Here is a 19,968-nt window from a genome sequence, read left to right on the forward strand (position 1 = left end):
TCTCGGTACGCTCCTCCCCCCTCTCGGTACGCCCCTCCCCCCTCTCGGTACGCCCCTCCCCCCTCTCGGTACGCCCCTCCCCCCTCTCGTACGCTCCTCCCCCTCTCGGTACGCTCCTCTCCCCTCTCGGTACGCTCCTCTCCGCTCTCGGTACGCTCCTCCCCACTCTCGGTACGCTCCTCCCCCCTCTCGGTACGCTCCTCTCCCTCTCGGTACGCTCCTCTCCCCTCTCGTACGCTCCCTCTCCGCTCTCGGACGCTCCTCCCCCCTCTCTCGGTACGATCCTCCCCCTCTCGGTACGCCCCTCCCCCCTCTCGGTACGCTCCTCCCCCCCTCTCGGTACGCCCCTCCCCCCTCTCGGTACGCTCCTCCCCCCTCTCTCGGTACATTCCTCCCCCTCTCGGTACGCTCCTCCCCCCTAGGTACGCTCCTCTCCCCTCTCGGTACGCCTCTCCCCCCTCTCGGTACGCCCCTCTCCCCTCTCGGTACGCCCCTCCCCCTCTCGGTACGCCCCTCCCCCCTCTCGGTACGCCTCTCCCCCTCTCGGTACGCCCCTCCCCCCTCTCGGTACGCCCCTCCCCCTCTCGGTACGCCCCTCCCCCTCTCGGTACGCCCCTCCCCCCTCTCGGTACGCCCCTCCCCCCTCTCGGTACGCTCCTCCCCCCTCTCGGTACGCTCCTCCCCCCTCTCGGTACGCTCCTCCCCCCTCTTGGTACGCCCCTCCCCCCTCTCGGTACGCCCCTCCCCCCTCTCGGTACGCTCCTCCCCCCTCTCGGTACGCTCCTCCCCCCTCTCGGTACGCCCCTCTCCCTCTCGGTACGCCCCTCCCCCCTCTCGGTACGCCCCTCTCCGCTCTCGGTACGCCCCTCCCCCCTCTCGGTACGCTCCTCCCCCTCTCGGTACGCTCCTCCCCCCTCTCGGTACGCTCCTCCCCCTCTCGGTACGCCCCTCCCCCTCTCGGTACGACCCCTCCCCCCTCTCGGTACGCTCCTCTCCTCTCTCGGTACGCTCCTCCCCCCCTCTCGGTACGCCCCTCCCCCCTCTCGGTACGCTCCTCCCCCCTCTCGGTACGCTCCTCCCCCCTCTCGGTACGCCCCTCCCCCCTCTCGGTACGCCCCTCCCCCCTCTCGGTACGCTCCTCTCCCCTCTCGGTACGCCCCTCCCCCCTCTCGGTACGCCCCTCTCCTCTCTCGGTACGCCCCTCTCCCCTCTCGGTACGCTCCTCTCCCCTCTCGGTACGCCCCTCCCCCCTCTCGGTACGCCCTCCCCCCTCTCGGTACGCCCCTCCCCCCTCTCGGTACGCCCCTCCCCCCTCTCGGTACGCCCCCTCCCCCCTCTCGGTACGCTCCTCCCCCCTCTCGGTGCGCTCCTCTCCCCTCTCGGTACGCTCCTCCCCCCTCTCGGTACGCCCCTCCCCCCTCTCGGTACGCCCCTCCCCCCTCTCGGTACGCCCCTCCCCCCTCTCGGTACGCTCCTCCCCCCTCTCGGTACGCTCCTCTCCCCTCTCGGTACGCTCCTCTCCCCTCTCGGTACACCCCTCCCCCCTCTCGGTACGCCCCTCTCCTCTCTCGGTACGCCCCTCTCCCCTCTCGGTACGCCCCTCCCCCCTCTCGGTACGCCCCTCCCCCCTCTCTGTACGCTCCTCCCCCCTCTCGGTACGCCCCTCCCCCCTCTCGGTACGCTCCTCCCCCCTCTCGGTGCGCTCCTCTCCCCTCTCGGTACGCTCCTCCCCCCTCTCGGTACGCCCCCTCCCCCCTCTCGGTACGCCCCTCCCCCTCTCGGTACGCCCCTCCCCCCTCTCGGTACGCTCCTCCCCCTCTCGGTACGCTCCTCTCCCTCTCGGTACGCTCCTCTCCGCTCTCGGTACGCTCCTCCCCACTCTCGGTACGCTCCTCTCCCTCTCGGTACGCTCCTCTCCCCTCTCGGTACGCTCCTCTCCGCTCTCGGTACGCTCCTCCCCCCTCTCTCGGTACGATCCTCCCCCTCTCGGTACGCCCCTCCCCCCTCTCGTACGCTCCTCCCCCCTCTCGGTACGCCCCTCCCCCTCTCGGTACGCTCCTCCCCCCTCTCTCGGTACATTCCTCCCCCTCTCGGTACGCTCCTCCCCCCTCTCGGTACGCTCCTCTCCCTCTCGGTACGCCTCTCCCCCCTCTCGGTACGCCCCTCTCCCCTCTCGGTACGCCCCTCCCCCCTCTCGGTACGCCCCTCCCCCCTCTCGGTACGCCTCTCCCCCCTCTCGGTACGCCCCTCCCCCCTCTCGGTACGCCCCTCCCCCCTCTCGGTACGCCCCTCCCCCCTCTCGGTACGCTCCTCCCCCCTCTCGGTACGCTCCTCCCCCCTCTCGGTACGCTCCTCCCCCCTCTCGGTACGCTCCTCCCCCCTCTCGGTACGCCCCTCCCCCCTCTCGGTACGCCCCTCCCCCCTCTCGGTACGCCCCTCCCCCCTCTCGGTACGCTCCTCCCCCCTCTCGTACGCCCCTCTCCCCTCTCGGTACGCCCCTCCCCCTCTCGGTACGCCCCTCTCCGCTCTCGGTACGCCCCTCCCCCCTCTCGGTACGCTCCTCCCCCCTCTCGGTACGCTCCTCCCCCTCTCGGTACGCTCCTCCCCCTCTCGGTACGCCCCTCCCCCTCTCGGTACGCCCCTCCCCCCCTCTCGGTACGCTCCTCTCCTCTCTCGGTACGCTCCTCCCCCCTCTCGGTACGCCCCTCCCCCTCTCGGTACGCTCCTCCCCCTCTCGGTACGCTCCCTCCCCCCTCTCGGTACGCCCCTCCCCCCTCTCGGTACGCCCCTCCCCCCCTCGGTACGCCCTCCCCCCTCTCGGTACGCTCCTCCCCCCTCTCGGTACGCTCCTCTCCCCTCTCGGTACACCCCTCCCCCCTCTCGGTACGCCCCTCTCCTCTCTCGGTACGCCCCTCCCCCCTCTCGGTACGCCCCTCCCCCCTCTCGGTACGCCCCTCTCCCCTCTCGGTACGCTCCTCCCCCCTCTCGGTACGCTCCTCTCCTCTCTCGGTACACTCCTCTCCCCTCTCGGTACGCTCCTCCCCCCTCTCGGTACGCTCCTCCCCCCTCGCGGTACGCTCCTCCCCCTCTCGGTACGCCCCTCCCCCCTCTCGGTAACGCTCCTCCCCCCTCTCGGTACGCTCCTCCCCCCTCTCGGTACGCCCCTCCCCCCTCTCGGTACGCTCCTCTCCCCTCTCGGTACGCCCTCTCCTCTCTCGGTACGCTCCTCCCCCTCTCGGTACGCTCCTCCCCTCTCTCGGAACGCCCCTCCCCCCTCTCAGTACGCTCCTCTCCCCTCTCGGTACGCTCCTCTCCCCTCTCGGTACACTCCTCTCCCCTCTCGGTGCGCCCCTCCCCCCTCTCGGTACGCCCCTCCCCCCTCTCGGTACGCTCCTCCCCCCTCTCGGTACGCTCCTCTCCCCTCTCGGTACACTCCTCTCCCCTCTCGGTGCGCCCCTCTCCTCTCTCGGTACGCTCCTCCCCCTCTCGGTACGCCCCTCTCCCTCTCGGTACGCCCCTCTCCTCTCTCGGTACGCCCCTCTCCCCTCTCGGTACGCCCCTCCCCCTCTCGGTACACTCCTCCCCCCTCTCGGTACACTCCTCCCCCCTCTCGGTACGCTCCTCCCCCCTCTCGGTACGCCCCTCCCCCTCTCGGTACGCCCTCCCCCTCTCGGTACGCTCCTCCCCCTCTCGGTACGCTCCTCCCCCCTCTCGGTACGCTCCTCTCCCCTCTCGGTACGCCCCTCCCCCTCTCGGTACGCCCCTCCCCCCTCTCGGTACGCTCCTCCCCCCTCTCGGTACGCTCCTCCCCCCTCTCGGTACACTCCTCCCCCCTCTCGGTACGCCCCTCCCCCCTCTCGGTACGCTCCTCCCCCTCTCGGTACACTCCTCCCCCCTCTCGGTACGCTCCTCCCCCCTCTCGGTACGCCCCTCCCCCCTCTCGGTACGCCCCTCCCCCTCTCGGTACGCTCCTCCCCCCTCTCGGTACGCTCCTCCCCCTCTCGGTACGCCCCTCTCCCTCTCGGTACGCCCCTCCCCCCTCTCGGTACGCCCCTCCCCCCTCTCGGTACGCTCCTCCCCCCTCTCGTACGCTCCTCCCCCCTCTCGGTACACTCCTCCCCCTCTCGTACGCCCCTCCCCCCTCTCGGTACGCTCCTCCCCCCTCTCGGTACGGCTCCTCCCCTCTCGGTACGCTCCTCTCCCCTCTCGGTACGCTCCTCCCCCCTCTCGGTACACTCCTCCCCCCTCTCGGTACGCCCCTCCCCCCTCTCGGTACACGCCTCCCCTCTCTCGGTACGCCCCTCCCCCCTCTCGGTACGCTCCTCCCCCCTCTCGGTACGCCCCTCCCCCCTCTCGGTACACGCCTCCCCTCTCTCGGTACGCCCCTCCCCCCTCTCAGTACGCTCCTCCCCCCTCTCAGTACGCTCCTCTCCGCTCTCGGTACGCTCCTCCCCCCCTCTCGGTACGCCCCTCCCCCCTCTCGGTACGCCCCTCCCCCCTCTCGGTACGCTCCTCCCCCCTCTCGGTACGCTCCTCCCCCCTCTCGGTACGCTCCTCCCCCCTCTCGGTACGCTCCTCCCCCCTCTCGGTACGCTCCTCTCCTCTCTCGGTACGCCCCTCCCCCCTCTCGGTACGCCCCTCTCCGCTCTCGGTACGCTCCTCCCCCCTCTCGGTACGCTCCTCCCCCCTCTCGGTACGCTCTCCCCCTCTCGGTACGCTCCTCCCCCCTCTCGGTACGCTCCTCTCCTCTCTCGGTACGCTCCTCCCCCCTCTCGGTACGCCCCTCCCCCCTCTCGGTACGCCCCTCTCCCCTCTCGGTACGCTCCTCTCCCCTCTCGGTACGCCCCTCTCCCCTCTCGGTACGCTCCTCTCCCCTCTCGGTACGCTCCTCCCCCCTCTCGGTACGCTCCTCCCCCTCTCGGTACGCTCCTCTCCTCTCTCGGGACGCTCCTCCCCCCTCTCGGTACGCCCCTCCCCCCTCTCGGTACACTCCTCTCCCCTCTCGGTACGCCCCTCCCCCCTCTCGGTACGCCCCTCCCCCCTCTCGGTACGCTCCTCTCCCCTCTCGGTACGCCCCTCCCCCCCTCTCGGTACGCTCCTCTCCCCTCTCGGTACGCCCCTCCCCCCTCTCGGTACGCCCTCCCCCCTCTCGGTACGCCCCTCTCCCCTCTCGGTACGCCCCTCCCCCCTCTCGGTACGCCCCTCCCCCCTCTCGGTACGCCCCTCCCCCCTCTCGGTACGCCCCTCCCCCTTCTCGGTACGCCCCTCCCCCCTCTCGGTACGCCCCTCCCCCCTCTCGGTACGCCCCTCCCCCCTCTCGGTACGCCCCTCCCCCCTCTCGGTACGCTCCTCTCCCCTCTCGGTACGCTCCTCCGCCCTCTCGGTACGCTCCTCCCCACTCTCGGTACGCCCCTCCCCCCTCTCGGTACGCTCCTCCCCCCTCTCGGTACGCCCCTCCCCCCTCTCGGTACGCTCCTCCCCCCTCTCGGTACGCTCCTCCCCCCTCTCGGTACGCTCCTCCCCCTCTCGGTACGCTCCTCCCCCCTCTCGGTACGCTCCTCCCCCCTCTCGGTACGCCCCTCCCCCCTCTCGGTACGCCCCTCTCCGCTCTCGGTACGCCCCTCTCCCCTCTCGGTACGCTCCTCTCCGCTCTCGGTACGCCCCTCTCCCCTCTCGGTACGCTCCTCTCCCCTCTCGGTACGCTCCTCTCCCCTCTCGGTACGCTCCTCTCCGCTCTCGGTACGCTCCTCCCCCCTCTCGGTACGCTCCTCCCCCCTCTCGGTACGCTCCTCTCCCTCTCGGTACGCTCCTCTCCCCTCTCGGTACGCTCCTCTCCGCTCTCGGTACGCTCCTCCCCCCTCTCTCGGTACGATCCTCCCCCTCTCGGTACGCCCCTCCCCCCTCTCGGTACGCTCCTCCCCCCTCTCGGTACGCCCCTCCCCCCTCTCGGTACGCTCCTCCCCCCTCTCTCGGTACATTCCTCCCCCTCTCGGTACGCTCCTCCCCCCTCTCGGTACGCTCCTCTCCCCTCTCGGTACGCCTCTCCCCCCTCTCGGTACGCTCCTCTCCCCTCTCGGTACGCCCCTCCCCCCTCTCGGTACGCCCCTCCCCCCTCTCGGTACGCCTCTCCCCCCTCTCGGTACGCCCCTCCCCCCTCTCGGTACGCCCCTCCCCCCTCTCGGTACGCCCCTCCCCCCTCTCGGTACGCTCCTCTCCCCTCTCGGTACGCTCCTCCCCCTCTCGGTACGCCCCTCCCCCCTCTCGGTACGCCCCTCCCCCTCTCGGTACGCTCCTCTCCCCTCTCGGTACGCTCCTCTCCCCTCTCGGTACGCCCCTCTCCTCTCTCGGTACGCTCCTCCCCCCTCTCGGTACGCTCCTCCCCCCTCTCGGTACGCTCCTCTCCCCTCTCGGTACGCCCCTCCCCCCTCTCGGTACGCTCCTCTCCCCTCTCGGTACGCTCCTCTCCGCTCTCGGTACGCTCCTCCCCCCTCTCGGTACGCCCCTCTCCCCTCTCGGTACGCCCCTCTCCGCTCTCGGTACGCCCCTCCCCCCTCTCGGTACGCTCCTCCCCCCTCTCGGTACGCTCCTCTCCCCTCTCGGTACGCCCCTCTCCGCTCTCGGTACGCCCCTCCCCCCTCTCGGTACGCTCCTCCCCCCTCTCGGTACGCTCCTCCCCCCTCTCGGTACGCCCCTCTCCCCTCTCGGTACGCCCCTCCCCCCTCTCGGTACGCTCCTCCCCCCTCTCGGTACGCTCCTCTCCGCTCTCGGTACGCTCCTCCCCCCTCTCTGTACGCCCCTCCCCCTCTCGGTACGCCCCTCTCCCCTCTCGGTACTCCCCTCTCCCCTCTCGGTACGCTCCTCCCCCCTCTCGGTACGCCCCTCTCCCCTCTCGGTACGCCCCTCCCCGCTCTCGGTACGCTCCTCCCCCCTCTCGGTACGCTCCTCTCCGCTCTCGGTACGCTCCTCCCCCCTCTCTCGGTACGCCCCTCTCCCCTCTCGGTACGCCCCTCTCCCCTCTCGGTACGCCCCTCCCCCCTCTCGGTACGCTCCTCTCCCCTCTCGGTACGCTCCTCCCCCCTCTCTCGGTACGCCCCTCTCCCCTCTCGGTACGCCCCTCTCCCCTCTCGGTACGCCCCCTCTCGGTACGCCCCTCTCCCCTCTCGGTACGCCCCTCCCCCCTCTCGGTACTCCCCTCCCCCCTCTCGGTACCCTCCTCCCCCCTCTCGGTACGCCCCTCCCCCCTCTCGGTACGCTCCTCCCCCCTCTCGGTACGCCCCTCCCCCCTCTCGGTACGCTCCTCCCCCCTCTCGGTACGCCCCTCCCCTCTCGGTACGCTCCTCCCCCCTCTCGGTACTCCCCTCTCCCCTCTCGGTACGCCCCTCCCCCCTCTCGGTACTCCCCTCTCCCCTCTCGGTACGCTCCTCCCCCCTCTCGGTACGCTCCTCCCCCCTCTCGGTACGCTCCTCCCCCCTCTCGGTACGCCCCTCCCCCTCTCGGTACGCTCCTCCCCCCTCTCGGTACGCTCCTCCCCCCTCTCGGTACGCCCCTCCCCCTCTCGGTACGCTCCTCTCCCCTCTCGGTACGCTCCTCCCCGCTCTCGGTACGCCCCTCCCCCCTCTCGGTACGCTCCTCCCCCCTCTCCGTACACTCCACCCCCCTCTCGGTACGCTCCTCCCCCTCTCGGTACGCTCCTCTCCCCTCTCGGTACGCTCCTCCCCGCTCTCGGTACGCTCCTCCCCCCTCTCGGTACGCTCCTCCCCCCTCTCGGTACGCCCCTCCCCCTCTCGGTACGCTCCTCCCCTCTCGGTCCGCCCCTCCCCCCTCTCGGTACGCCCCTCCCCCCTCTCGGTACGCTCCTCTCCCCTCTCGGTACGCTCCTCCCCCTCTCGGTACGCCCCTCCCCCCTCTCGGTACGCTCCTCTCCCCTCTCGGTACGCTCCTCTCCCCTCTCGGTACGCTCCTCCCCCTTCTCGGTACGCCCCTCCCCCTCTCGGTACGCCCCTCCCCCTCTCGGTACGCTCCTCCCCCTTCTCGGTACGCCCCTCCCCCTCTCGGTACGCCCCTCCCCCTCTCGGTACGCTCCTCCCCCCTCTCGGTACCCTCCTCCCCCCTCTCGGTGCGCCCCTCCCCCCTCCCGGTACGCTTCTCTCCCCTCTCGGTACGCCCCTCCCCCTCTCGGTACGCTCCTCCCCCCTCTCGGTACGCTCCTCTCCCCTCTCGGTACGCCCCTCCCCCTCTCGGTACGCTCCTCCCCCCTCTCGGTACGCCCCTCCCCCTCTCGGTACGCCCCTCCCCCTCTCGGTACTCTCCTCCCCCTTCTCGGTGCGCCCCTCCCCCCTCTCGGTACGCCCCTCCCCCCTCTCGGTACGCCCCTCCCCCCTCTCGGTACGCTCCTCCCCCCTCTCGGTACGCCCCTCCCCCCTCTCGGTACGCTCCTCCCCCCTCTCGGTACGCCCCTCCCCCCTCTCGGTGCGCCCCTCTCCTCTCTCGGTACGCTCCTCCCCCCTCTCGGTACGCTCCTCCCCCCTCTCGGTACGCTCCTCCCCCCTCTCGGTACGCCCCTCTCCCCTCTCGGTACGCCCCTCCCCCTCTCGGTACGCTCCTCCCCCCTCTCGGTACGCCCCTCCCCCCTCTCGGTACGCTCCTCCCCCCTCTCGGTACGCCCCTCCCCCCTCTCGGTACGCTCCTCCCCCCTCTCGGTACGCTCCTCCCCCCTCTCGGTACTCCCCTCCCCCCTCTCGGTACGCCCCTCCCCCCTCTCGGTACGCCCCTCTCCCCTCTCGGTACGCCCCTCCCCCTCTCGGTACGCTCCTCCCCCCTCTCGGTACGCTCCTCCCCCCTCTCGGTACGCCCCTCCCCCCTCTCGGTACTCCCCTCCCCCCTCTCGGTACGCCCCTCCCCCCTCTCGGTACGCCCCTCCCCCCTCTCGGTACGCCCCTCCCCCCTCTCGGTACGCTCCTCCCCCCTCTCGGTACGCTCCTCCCCCCTCTCGGTACGCCCCTCCCCCCTCTCGGTACGCCCCTCCCCCCTCTCGGTACGCTCCTCCCCCCTCTCGGTACGCCCCTCCCCCTCTCGGTACGCTCCTCCCCCCTCTCGGTACGCTCCTCCCCCCTCTCGGTACGCCCCTCCCCCCTCTCGGTACGCTCCTCCCCCCTCTCGGTACGCTCCTCCCCTCTCTCGGTACGCCCCACTCCGCTCTCGGTCCGCCCCTCCCCCCTCTCGGTACACCCCTCTCCCCTCTCGGTACTCCCCTCTCCCCTCTCGGTACGCCCCTCCCACCTCTCGGTACGCCCCTCCCCCTCTCGGTACGCTCCTCCCCCCTCTCGGTACGCCCCTCTCCGCTCTCGCTACGCTCCTCCCCCCTCTCGGTACGCTCCTCCCCCCTCTCGGTACGCTCCTCCCCCCTCTCGGTACGCTCCTCCCCCCTCTCGGTACGCTCCTCTCCGCTCTCGGTACACTCCTCCCTCCACTCGGTACACTCCTCCCCCCTCTCGGTACGCCCCTCCCCCTCTCGGTACGCTCCTCTCCCCTCTCGGTACGCCCCTCTCCCCTCTCGGTACGCCCCTCTCCCCTCTCGGTACGCTCCTCCCCCCTCTCGGTACGCCCCTCTCCCCTCTCGGTACGCCCCTCTCCCCTCTCGGTACGCCCCTCTCCCCTCTCGGTACACTCCTCCCTCCACTCGGTACGCTCCTCCCCCCTCTCGGTACGCTCCTCCCCCCTCTCGGTACGCCCCTCCCCCTCTCGGTACGCTCCTCTCCCCTCTCGGTACGCCCCTCTCCCCTCTCGGTACACTCCTCTCCCCTCTCGGTACACTCCTCCCCCCTCTCGGTACACCCCTCCCCCCTCTCGGTACGCCCCTCTCCGCTCTCGGTACGCTCCTCCCCCCTCTCGGTACGCCCCTCTCCCCTCCCGGTACGCTCCTCCCCCCTCTCGGTACGCCCCTCCCCCCTCTCGGTACGCTCCTCCCCCCTCTCGGTACGCCCCTCCTCCCTCTCGGTACTCTCCTCCCCCCTCTCGGTACGCTCCTCCCCCCTCTCGGTACGCCCCTCCCCCCTCTCGGTACGCCCCTCTCGGTACGCTCCTCCCCCCTCTCGGTACGCCCCTCCCCCCTCTCGGTACGCACCTCCCCCCTCTCGGTACGCTCCTCCCCCCTCTCGGAACGCCCCTCCCCCCTCTCGGTACGCTCCTCCCCCCTCTCGGTACGCTCCTCCCCCTTCTCGGTACGCTCCTCCCCCCTCTCGGTACGCCCCTCCCCCCTCTCGGTCCGCCCCTCCCCCCTCTCGGTACGCTCCTCCCCCCTCTCGGTAAGCCCCTCCCCCCTCTCGGTACGCCCCTCCCCCCTCTCGGTACGCTCCTCCCCCCTCTCGGTACGCCCCTCCCCCTCTCGGTACGCTCCTCCCCCCTCTCGGTACGCCCCTCCCCTCTCGGTACGCCCCTCCCCTCTCGGTACGCTCCTCCCCCTCTCGGTACGCTCCTCTCCCCACTCGGTACGCCCCTCCCCCCTCTCGGTACGCTCCTCCCCCCTCTCGGTACGCCCCTCCCCCCTCTCGGTACGCCCCTCTCCCCTCTCGGTACGCCCCTCCCCCCTCTCGGTACGCCCCTCCCCCCTCTCGGTACGCCCCTCCCCCCTCTCGGTACGCTCCTCTCCTCTCTCGGTACGCTCCTCTCCCCTCTCGGTACGCTCCTCCCCCCTCTCGGTACGCCCCTCTCCCCTCTCGGTACGCCCCTCTCCCCTCTCGGTACGCCCCTCCCCCCTCTCGGTACGCTCCTCTCCCCTCTCGGTACGCTCCTCCCCCCTCTCGGTACGCCCCTCCCCCTCTCGGTACGCTCCTCCCCCCTCTCGGTACGCTCCTCCCCCCTCTCGGTACGCCCCTCCCCCTCTCGGTACGCTCCTCCCCCCTCTCGGTACGCCCCTCCCCCCTCTCGGTACGCCCCTCCCCCCTCTCGGTACGCTCCTCCCCCCTCTCGGTACGCCCCTCCCCCCTCTCGGTACGCCCCTCCCCCCTCTCGGTACGCCCCTCCCCCCTCTCGGTACGCTCCTCCCCCTTCTCGGGACGCTCCTCCCCCCTCTCGGTACGCCCCTCCCCCCTCTCGGTCCGCCCCTCCCCCCTCTCGGTACGCCCCTCCCCCCTCTCGGTACGCTCCTCCCCCCTCTCGGTACACCCCTCCCCCCTCTCGGTACGCCCCTCCCCCCTCTCGGTACGCTCCTCCCCCCTCTCGGTACGCCCCTCCCCCCTCTCGGTACGCCCCTCCCCCCTCTCGGTACGCCCCTCCCCCCTCTCGGTACGCTCCTCCCCCCTCTCGGTACGCCCCACCCCCCTCTCGGTACACTCCTCCCCCCTCTCGGTACGCTCCTCCCCCCTCTCGGTACGCCCCTCCCCCCTCTCGGTACGCTCCTCCCCCTCTCGGTACGCCCCTCCCCCCTCTCGGTACGCCCCTCCCCCCTCTCGGTACGCCCCTCTCCCCTCTCGGTACGCTCCTCCCCCCTCTCGGTACGCTCCTCCCCCCTCTCGGTACGCTCCTCCCCCCTCTCGGTACACTCCTCCCCCTCTCGGTACGCTCCTCTCCCCTCTCGGTACGCTCCTCCCCCCTCTCGGTACGCTCCTCCCCCTCTCGGTACGCTCCTCCCCCCTCTCGGTACGCTCCTCCCCCCTCTCGGTACGCTCCTCCCCCCTCTCGGTACGCTCCTCTCCCCTTTCGGTACGCCCCTCTCCCCTCTCGGTACGCTCCTCCCCCCTCTCGGTACGCTCCTCCCCCTCTCGGTACGCTCCTCCCCCCTCTCGGTACGCCCCTCCCCCCTCTCGGAACGCCCCTCCCCCCTCTCGGTACACTCCTCCCCCCTCTCGGTACGCTCCTCCCCCCTCTCGGTACGCTCCAACCCCCTCTCGGTACGCTCCAACCCCCTCTCGGTACGCTCCTCCCCCTCTCGGTACGCTCCTCCCCCTCTCGGTACACTCCTCCCCCCTCTCGGTACGCTCCTCCCCCCTCTCGGTACGCTCCTCTCCGCTCTCGGTACGCTCCTCCCCCTCTCGGTACGCTCCTCTCCGCTCTCGGTACGCTCCTCCCCCCTCTCGGTACGCTCCTCTCCGCTCTCGGTACGCTCCTCCCCCCTCTCGGTACGCTCCTCTCCCCTCTCGGTACGCTCCTCCCCCCTGTCGGTACACTCCTCCCCCTCTCGGTACACTCCTCCCCCCTCTCTGTACACTCCTCCCCCCTCTCGGTACGCTCCTCCCCCCTCTCGGTACGCTCCTCCCCCCTCTCGGTACGCTCCTCCCCCTCTCGGTACGCTCCACCCCCCTCTCGGTACGCTCCTCCCCCCTCTCGGTACGCCCCTCCCCCTCTCGGTACGCTCCTCCCCCCTCTCGGTACGCTCCTCCCCCCTCTCGGTACGCTCCTCCCCCCTCTCAGGACACTCCACCCCCCTCTCGGTACGCCCCTCCCCCCTCTCGGTACGCTCCTCCCCCCTCTCGGTACGCCCCTCCCCCCTCTCGGTACGCCCCTCCCCCCTCTCGCTACGCTCCTCCCCCCTCTCGGTACGCTCCTCCCCCCTCTCGGTACGCTCCTCCCCCCTCTCGGTACGCCCCTCCCCCCTCTCGGTACGCTCCTCCCCCCTGTCGGTACGCTCCTCCCCCTCTCGGTACGCTCCTCCCCCCTCTCGGTACGCTCCTCCCCCTCTCGGTACACTCCTCCCCCCTCTCGGTACGCTCCTCCCCCCTCTCGGTACGCTCCTCCCCCCTCTCGGTACGCTCCTCCCCCCTCTCGGGACACTCCTCTCCCCTTTCGGTACGCCCCTCTCCCCTCTCGGTACGCTCCTCCCCCCTCTCGGTACGCTCCTCTCCCCTCTCGGTACGCTCCTCCCCCCTCTCGGTACGCCCCTCCCCCCTCTCGGTACGCCCCTCCCCCCTCTCGGTACGCTCCTCTCCCCTCTCGGTACGCCCCTCCCCCCTCTCGGTACGCCCCTCCCCTCTCTCGGTACGCTCCTCCCCCCTCTCGGTACGCTCCTCCCCTCTCTCGGTACGCTCCTCCCCCCTCTCGGTACGCTCCTCCCCCCTCTCGGTACGCTCCTCTCCCCCCTCGGTACGCTCCTCCCCCCTCTCGGGACTCTCCACCCCCCTCTCGGTACGCCCCTCTCCCCTCTCGGTACGCCCCTCTCCCCACTCGGTACGCTCCTCCCCCCTCTCGGTACGCTCCTCCCCCCTCTCGGTACGCTCCTCTCCCCTCTCGGTACGCCCCTCCCCCTCTCGGTACGCTCCTCCCCCCTCTCGGTACGCTCCTCCCCCCTCTCGGTACGCTCCTCCCCCCTCTCGGTACGCCACTCCCCCTCTCGGTACGCTCCTCCCCCCTCTCGGTACGTCCCTCCCCCTCTCGGGACGCTCCTCCCCCCTCTCGGTACGCCCCTCCCCCCTCTCGGTACGCCCCTCCCCCTCTCGGTACGCCCCTCCCCCCTCTCGGTACGCCCCTCCCCCTCTCGGTACGCTCCTCCCCCCTCTCGGTACGCCCCTCCCCCCTCTCGGTACGCTCCTCTCCCCTCTCGGTACGCTCCTCCCCCCTCTCGGTACGCTCCTCCCCCCTCTCGGTACGCTCCTCCCCCCTCTCGGTACGCCCCTCCCCCCTCTCGGTACGCCCCTCCCCCTCTCGGTACGCTCCTCTCCCCTCTCGGTACGCTCCTCCCCCCTCTCGGTACGCTCCTCCCCCCTCTCGGTACGCCCCTCCCCCCTCTCGGTACGCTCCTCCCCTCTCTCGGTACGCTCCTCCCCCCTCTCGGTACGCTCCTCCCCCCTCTTGGTACGCTCCTCCCCCCTCTCGGTACGCTCCTCCCCCCTCTCGGTACGCTCCTCCCCCCTCTCGGTACGCTCCTCTCCTCTCTCGGTACGCTCCTCCCCCCTCTCGGTACGCTCCTCCCCCCTCTCGGTACGCCCCTCCCCCCTCTCGGTACGCTCCTCCCCCCTCTCGGTACGCTCCTCCCCCCTCTCGGTACGCTCCTCTCCTCTCTCGGTACGCTCCTCCCCCCTCTCGGTACGCTCCTCTCCTCTCTCGGTACGCTCCTCCCCCCTCTCGGTACGCTCCTCTCCTCTCTCGGTACGCTCCTCCCCCCTCTCGGTACGCTCCTCCCCCCTCTCGGTACGCTCCTCCCCCCTCTCAGTACGCTCCTCTCCCCTCTCGGTACGCTCCTCTGCTCTCTCGGTACGCTCCTCCCCCCTCTCGGTACGCTCCTCCCCCCTCTCGGTACGCCCCTCCCCCCTCTCGGTACGCTCCTCCCCCCTCTCGGTACGCTCCTCCCCCCTCTCGGTACGCTCCTCGCCCCTCTCGGTACGCTCCTCCCCCTCTCGGTACGCTCCTCCCCCCTCTCGGTAACTCCTCCCCCCTCTCGGTACGCCCCTCTCCCCTCTCGGTACACTCCTCCCCCCTCTCGGTACACTCCTCCCCCCTCTCGGTACGCCCCTCCCCCCTCTCGGTACGCTCCTCCCCCCTCTCGGTACGCGCCTCCCCCCTCTCGGTACTCTCCTCCCCCCTCTCGGTACGCCCCTCCCCCTCTCGGTACGCCCCTCCCCCTCTCGGTACGCTCCTCCCTCCTCTCGGTACGCTCCTCCCCCCTCTCGGTACGCTCCTCCCCCCTCTCGGTACGCCCCTCCCCCCTCTCGGTACGCTCCTCTCCCCTCGCGGTACGCTCCTCCCCTCTCTCGGTACGCCCCTCCCCCCTCTCGGTACGCTCCTCCCCCCTCTCGGTACGCCACTCCCCCCTCTCGGTACGCTCCTCCCCCCTCTCGGTACGCTCCTCTCCCCCTCTCGGTACGCTCCTCCCCCCTCTCGGTACGCCCCTCTCCCCCTCTCGGTACGCTCCTCTCCCCCTCTCGGTACGCTCCTCCCCCCTCTCGGTACGCTCCTCCCCCTCTCGGTACGCTCCTCTCCCCCTCTCGGTACACTCCTCCCCCTCTCGGTACGCTCCTCTCCTCTCTCGGTACGCTCCTCCCCCTCTCGGTACGCTCCTCCCCCCTCTCGGTACGCTCCTCTCCCCTCTCGGTACGCTCCTCTCCTCTCTCGGTACGCCCCTCCCCCCTCTCGGTACGCCCCTCCCCCCTCTCGGTACGCCCCTCCCCCCTCTCGGTACGCCACTCCCCCCTCTCGGTACGCTCCTCCCCCCTCTCGGTACGCCCCTCCCCCCTCTCGATACGCCCCTCCCCCCTCTCGGTACGCCCTTCCCCCCTCTCGGTACGCCCCTCCCCCCTCTCGGTACGCTCCTCCCCCCTCTCGGTACGCCACTCCCCCCTCTCGGTACGCTCCTCCCCCCTCTCGGTACGCTCCTCTCCCCCTCTCGGTACGCTCCTCCCCCCTCTCGGTACGCCCCTCTCCCCCTCTCGGTACGCTCCTCTCCCCTCTCGGTACGCTCCTCTCCCCCTCTCGGTACGCTCCTCCCCCCTCTCGGTACGCTCCTCTCCCCCTCTCGGTACACTCCTCCCCCTCTCGGTACGCTCCTCTCCCCCTCTCGGTACACTCCTCCCCCTCTCGGTACGCTCCTCCCCCCTCTCGGTACGCCCCTCCCCCTCTCGGTACGCCCCTCCCCCCTCTCGGTACGCCCCTCCCCCTCTCGGTACGCTCCTCCCCCCTCTCGGTACGCCCCTCCCCCCTCTCGGTACGCCCCTCCCCCCTCTCGGTACGCCCCTCCCCCCTCTTGGTACGCCCCTCCCCCCTCTCGGTACGCTCCTCCCCCCTCTCGGTACGCCCCTCCCCCTCTTGGTCCGCTCCTCCCCCCTCTCGGTACGCCCCTTCCCGCTCTCGGTACGCCCCTCCCCCCTCTCGGTACGCTCCTCCCCCTCTCGGTACGCCCCTCCCCCTTCTCGGTACGCCCCTCCCCCTTCTCGGTACTCCCCTCCCCCCTCTCGGTACGCTCCTCCCCCCTCTCGGTACGCTCCTCCCCCCTTTCGGTACGCCCCTCCCCGGTCACGGTACGCCCCTCCCCCGCTCTCTGACTAGCATGAATTTAAATTGGTAATCTGACTAGCATGGGTTAAAATTAGTAATCTGAGTAGTATGAGTTTAAATTGGTAATCTGACTAGCATGGGTTTAAATTGGTAATCTGACTTGTATGGGTTTAAATTGGTCATCTGAGTAGCACGAGTTTAAATTGGTAATCTTAGTAGTATGAGTTTAAATTGGTAATCTGAATAGCATGGGTTTAAATTGGTAATCTGAGTAGCACGAGTTTAAATTGGTAATCTGAGTAGCACGAGTTTAAATTGGTAATCTGACTAGCATGGGTTTAAATTGGTAATCTGAGTAGCACGAGTTTAAATTGGTAATCTGAGTAGCACGAGTTTAAATTGGTAATCTGACTAGCATGGGTTGAAATTGGTAATCTGTGTAGCACGAGTTTAAATTGGTAATCTGACTAGCATGGTCTTAAATTGGTAATCTGACTAGCATGGGTTGAAATTGGTAATCTGACTAGCACGAGTTTAAATTGCTAATCTGACTAGCACGAGCTTAAATTGGTAATCTGAGTAGCATGAGTTTAAATTGCTAATCTGACTAGCACGAGCTTAAATTGGTAATCTGAGTAGCATGAGTTTAAATTGGTAATCTGACTAGCATGGGTTTAAATTGGTAATCTGAGTAGCACGAGTTTAAATTGGTAATCCGACTAGCACGAGTTTAAATTGGTAATCTGATTAGCATGGGTTTAAATTGGTAATCTGAGTAGTATGAGTTTAAATTGGTAATCTGACTAGCATGAGTTTAAATTGGTAATCTGAGTAGCACGAGTTTAAATTGGTAATCTGACTAGCATGGGTTTAAATTGGTAATCTGACTAGCACGAGTTTAAATTGGTAATCTGACTAGCATGGGTTTAAATTGGTAATCAGACTAGCATGGGTTTAAATTGGTAATCTGAGTAGCACGAGTTTAAATTGGTAATCTGACTAGCATGGGTTTAAATTGGTAATCAGACTAGCATGGGGCCATGCTTTAGCGTCTCACCTGAAAGGCAGCTTGTCCGTCAGTGCAGCCCTGCATTGGAGGGAAAGCCGAAATTATGTATTCAAGTCTCTGGAGTGTGACCTGAACCCACTCGCTTCTGACTCGGGGATGAGATTGTTATTACTGAGCCACGACTGACACTGTGACACTAAAGCAGGAACTTTATTATATGCTTATAGTTGGCATCATAAAGCCTGTCATACGATTGGCAGCCATATTGTGTCACTAATCCATTTAATCTCAATCAGTTTTGATGATAATGCTCATGTACTAAACAATGTTCACCCAATGATTTCACTTCCATGTCCTTTATAAACAAAGCAACTTTCCATTGCCTGTCTTCCATCAACATAGGTTCTCCTTGAATAATCTCTCTGCCAAGTGTTGCCAGGACCTTGCGGCTATTCTGGTCGAACTTAGAACAATAAACGGACTTCACCTTAACTTCAACACTCTGGGAGACTCGGGTGTAAAGTACCTGTGTGCAGCGCTCAAAGATCGCGATGCTGGAATGGAAGAACTAAGGTGAGATGAGTCTGTGCCTTCACCGAAAACTGCCCGGGCACCACACGTGATAAGAAATAAATCTCTCATTTATAAGTCATCCTATCATGTGGTCAAAGTATCTCAAAGTGCTTCAGGAAGTAATTTACTCCTGGAATGAGATAACAGGGCAGTCCCTCTACATCAGAAACATCCCATAATCTCCATCACTCTCTCAATCACTCCTGTGCTCACTGACCTACATTGGTTCCCGGTCCGGCAATGCCTCCAATTTAAAATTCTCATCCTCGTTCTCAAATGCCTCCATGGCCTCACCCCCACCCAATCTCTGTAACCTCCTCCAGCCCTGAAATTCTCATCCTCGTATTCAAATCCCTCCAATGCCTCGCCCCCCTCCCTATCTCTGTAACCTCCTCCAGCCCTGAAATTCTCATCCTCGTATTCAAATCCCTCCAATGCCTCGCCCCCCTCCCTATCTCTGTAACCTCCTCCAGCCCTGAAATTCTCATCCTCGTATTCAAATCCCTCCAATGCCTCGCCCCCCTCCCTATCTCTGTAACCTCCTCCAGCCCTGAAATTCTCATCCTCGTATTCAAATCCCTCCAATGCCTCGCCCCCCTCCCTATCTCTGTAACCTCCTCCAGCCCTGAAATTCTCATCCTCGTATTCAAATCCCTCCATGGCCTCGCCCCCCTCCCTATCTCTGTAACCTCCTCCAGCCCTACAATTCTCCACCACCCACCACCCACCACCCCACAAACTCTTTGCTCCTCTGACTCCAGCCTCTGGTGCACCCCCTCCTCCTGTTGCCTTATCTTTGGTGGCCGTGCCTTCAGCCACCCAGAACCCACAGTCTGGAATTACCTTCCTAACCCTCTTTGCCTCTATATCACCCTGTCCTTCTTTAAGACCTTCCTTAAACTTTCCTCTTTGACCAAGGTTACGACCTATCACTCACAATAGTTGCTTCTTCGGCTCAGCATCCACTCTTTCTCATTGTACCTCTGTGAGGCACCTTGGGACAAGGGGTTAAAGCACCTCCTAAATGCAAGTTTTTGTTGGGAACTAATCCATCTGTTTTTACATTGAATTGGTTAGTGAAGGCCTGTTACTAGCGAGACATACTTGCTCTTCTTTTGAAAGGTCCCTTGGAAGCATTTACCAATATCTGAACTGTCAGTGGTATCTAGGTTAATGTGAAAGACAGCACCTCTGACAATGCAGCACTCGTGGGACTGTCTGCCTAGATTGTGCCCTCAGATGTTCTGGAACTCAAAACCACAATCTTCTTGCACTGATTCTAATTTCTAAAGCAAATGGGATGAACTTTTACTGCCCGACTCAACTATTCCAATGCTCTCCTGGCCGGCCTCCCACCTTCCACCCTCCATAAACTTAAGTTCATCCAAAACTCTGCTCCCCGTATCCTAACTCGCACCAAGCCCCGTTCACCCATCACCCCTGATCTTGCTGATCTACATTGGCTCCCGTTCCGGGAACGCATCAAATTTAAAATCCTGATCCTCATGTTCAAATCTCTCCATGGTCTCACCCCTCCCTATCTCTGTAACATCCTACTCTAGTCCTATAGCCCTCCAGGAACTCTGCATTCCTCCAATTCTGGCCTTTTGTGTATCCCCGACTCACTTCATAGAATCATAGAAAGGTTACGGCAAGGAAGGAGGCCATTTGGCCCATTGAGTCCATGCTGGAACTATGCAAGAGCAATCCAGCTAGTTCCACTCTCCCGCCCTTTCTCCGTAGCCCTGCAATTTTTTTCCTTTCAAGTACTTATCCAGTTCCCTTTTGAAGGCCATGATTGAATCTGCCTCCACCACCCCCTCAGGCCGTGCATTCCAGATCCTAACCACTCGCTGTGCAAAAAAGTTTTTCCTCATGTCACCTTTGGTTCTTTTGCCAATCACCTTAAATCTATGCCCTCTAGTTCTTGACCCTTCAGCCAATGGGAACAGTTTCTCTCTATCTACTCTGTTTAGACCCTTCATGATTTTGAATACCTCTATCAAAACTCCTCTCAATCTTCTCTGTTCCAAGGAGAACAACCCCAGCTTCTCCAAACTATCCACGTAACTAAAGTCCCTCATCCCTGGAATCATTCTAGTAAATCTCTTCTGCACCCTCTCTAAGGCCTTCACATCTTTCCTGAAGTGTGTTGCCCAGAACTGGACACAATACTCCAGTTGTGGCCGATCCAGTGTTTTATAAAGGTTCATCATAACCTCCTTGCTTTTGTACTCTGTGCCTCTATTTATAAAGCCCAGGAACCCGTAAGATTTTTTAACCGCTTTCTCAACCTGCCCTGCCACCTTCAATGATTTAGGCACATATACCCCCAGATCCCTCTGTTCCTTTTAGAATTGTACCCTCTAGTTTATTTTGCCTCTCCTCATTATTTTTTTACCGAAATGTATCACTTTGCATTTTTCTGCATTAAATTTCATCTGCCACGTGTCCGCCCATTCCAC

At 65.9% G+C, this 19,968-nt stretch overlaps 1 protein-coding gene across 1 annotated transcript in view; it reads left to right on the forward strand.

The window, feature by feature from the left end:
* The window catches only part of LOC137309877 (NACHT, LRR and PYD domains-containing protein 5-like), a gene marked incomplete at its 5' end in the record, with an annotated part of 115,776 nt that overhangs the window by 26,807 nt on the left and 69,001 nt on the right, over positions 1 to 19,968 (forward strand). Inside the window, one exon of the mRNA XM_067977892.1 lies at positions 17,333 to 17,503. Within this exon, the coding sequence (XP_067833993.1) occupies positions 17,333 to 17,503 (171 nt within the window). The remainder of the gene's footprint in view (positions 1 to 17,332; positions 17,504 to 19,968) is intronic.

The sequence above is a fragment of the Heptranchias perlo genome, unplaced genomic scaffold (assembly GCF_035084215.1).
Source record: "Heptranchias perlo isolate sHepPer1 unplaced genomic scaffold, sHepPer1.hap1 HAP1_SCAFFOLD_188, whole genome shotgun sequence".
In the NCBI taxonomy this organism is placed as follows: Eukaryota; Metazoa; Chordata; class Chondrichthyes; order Hexanchiformes; family Hexanchidae; genus Heptranchias; species Heptranchias perlo.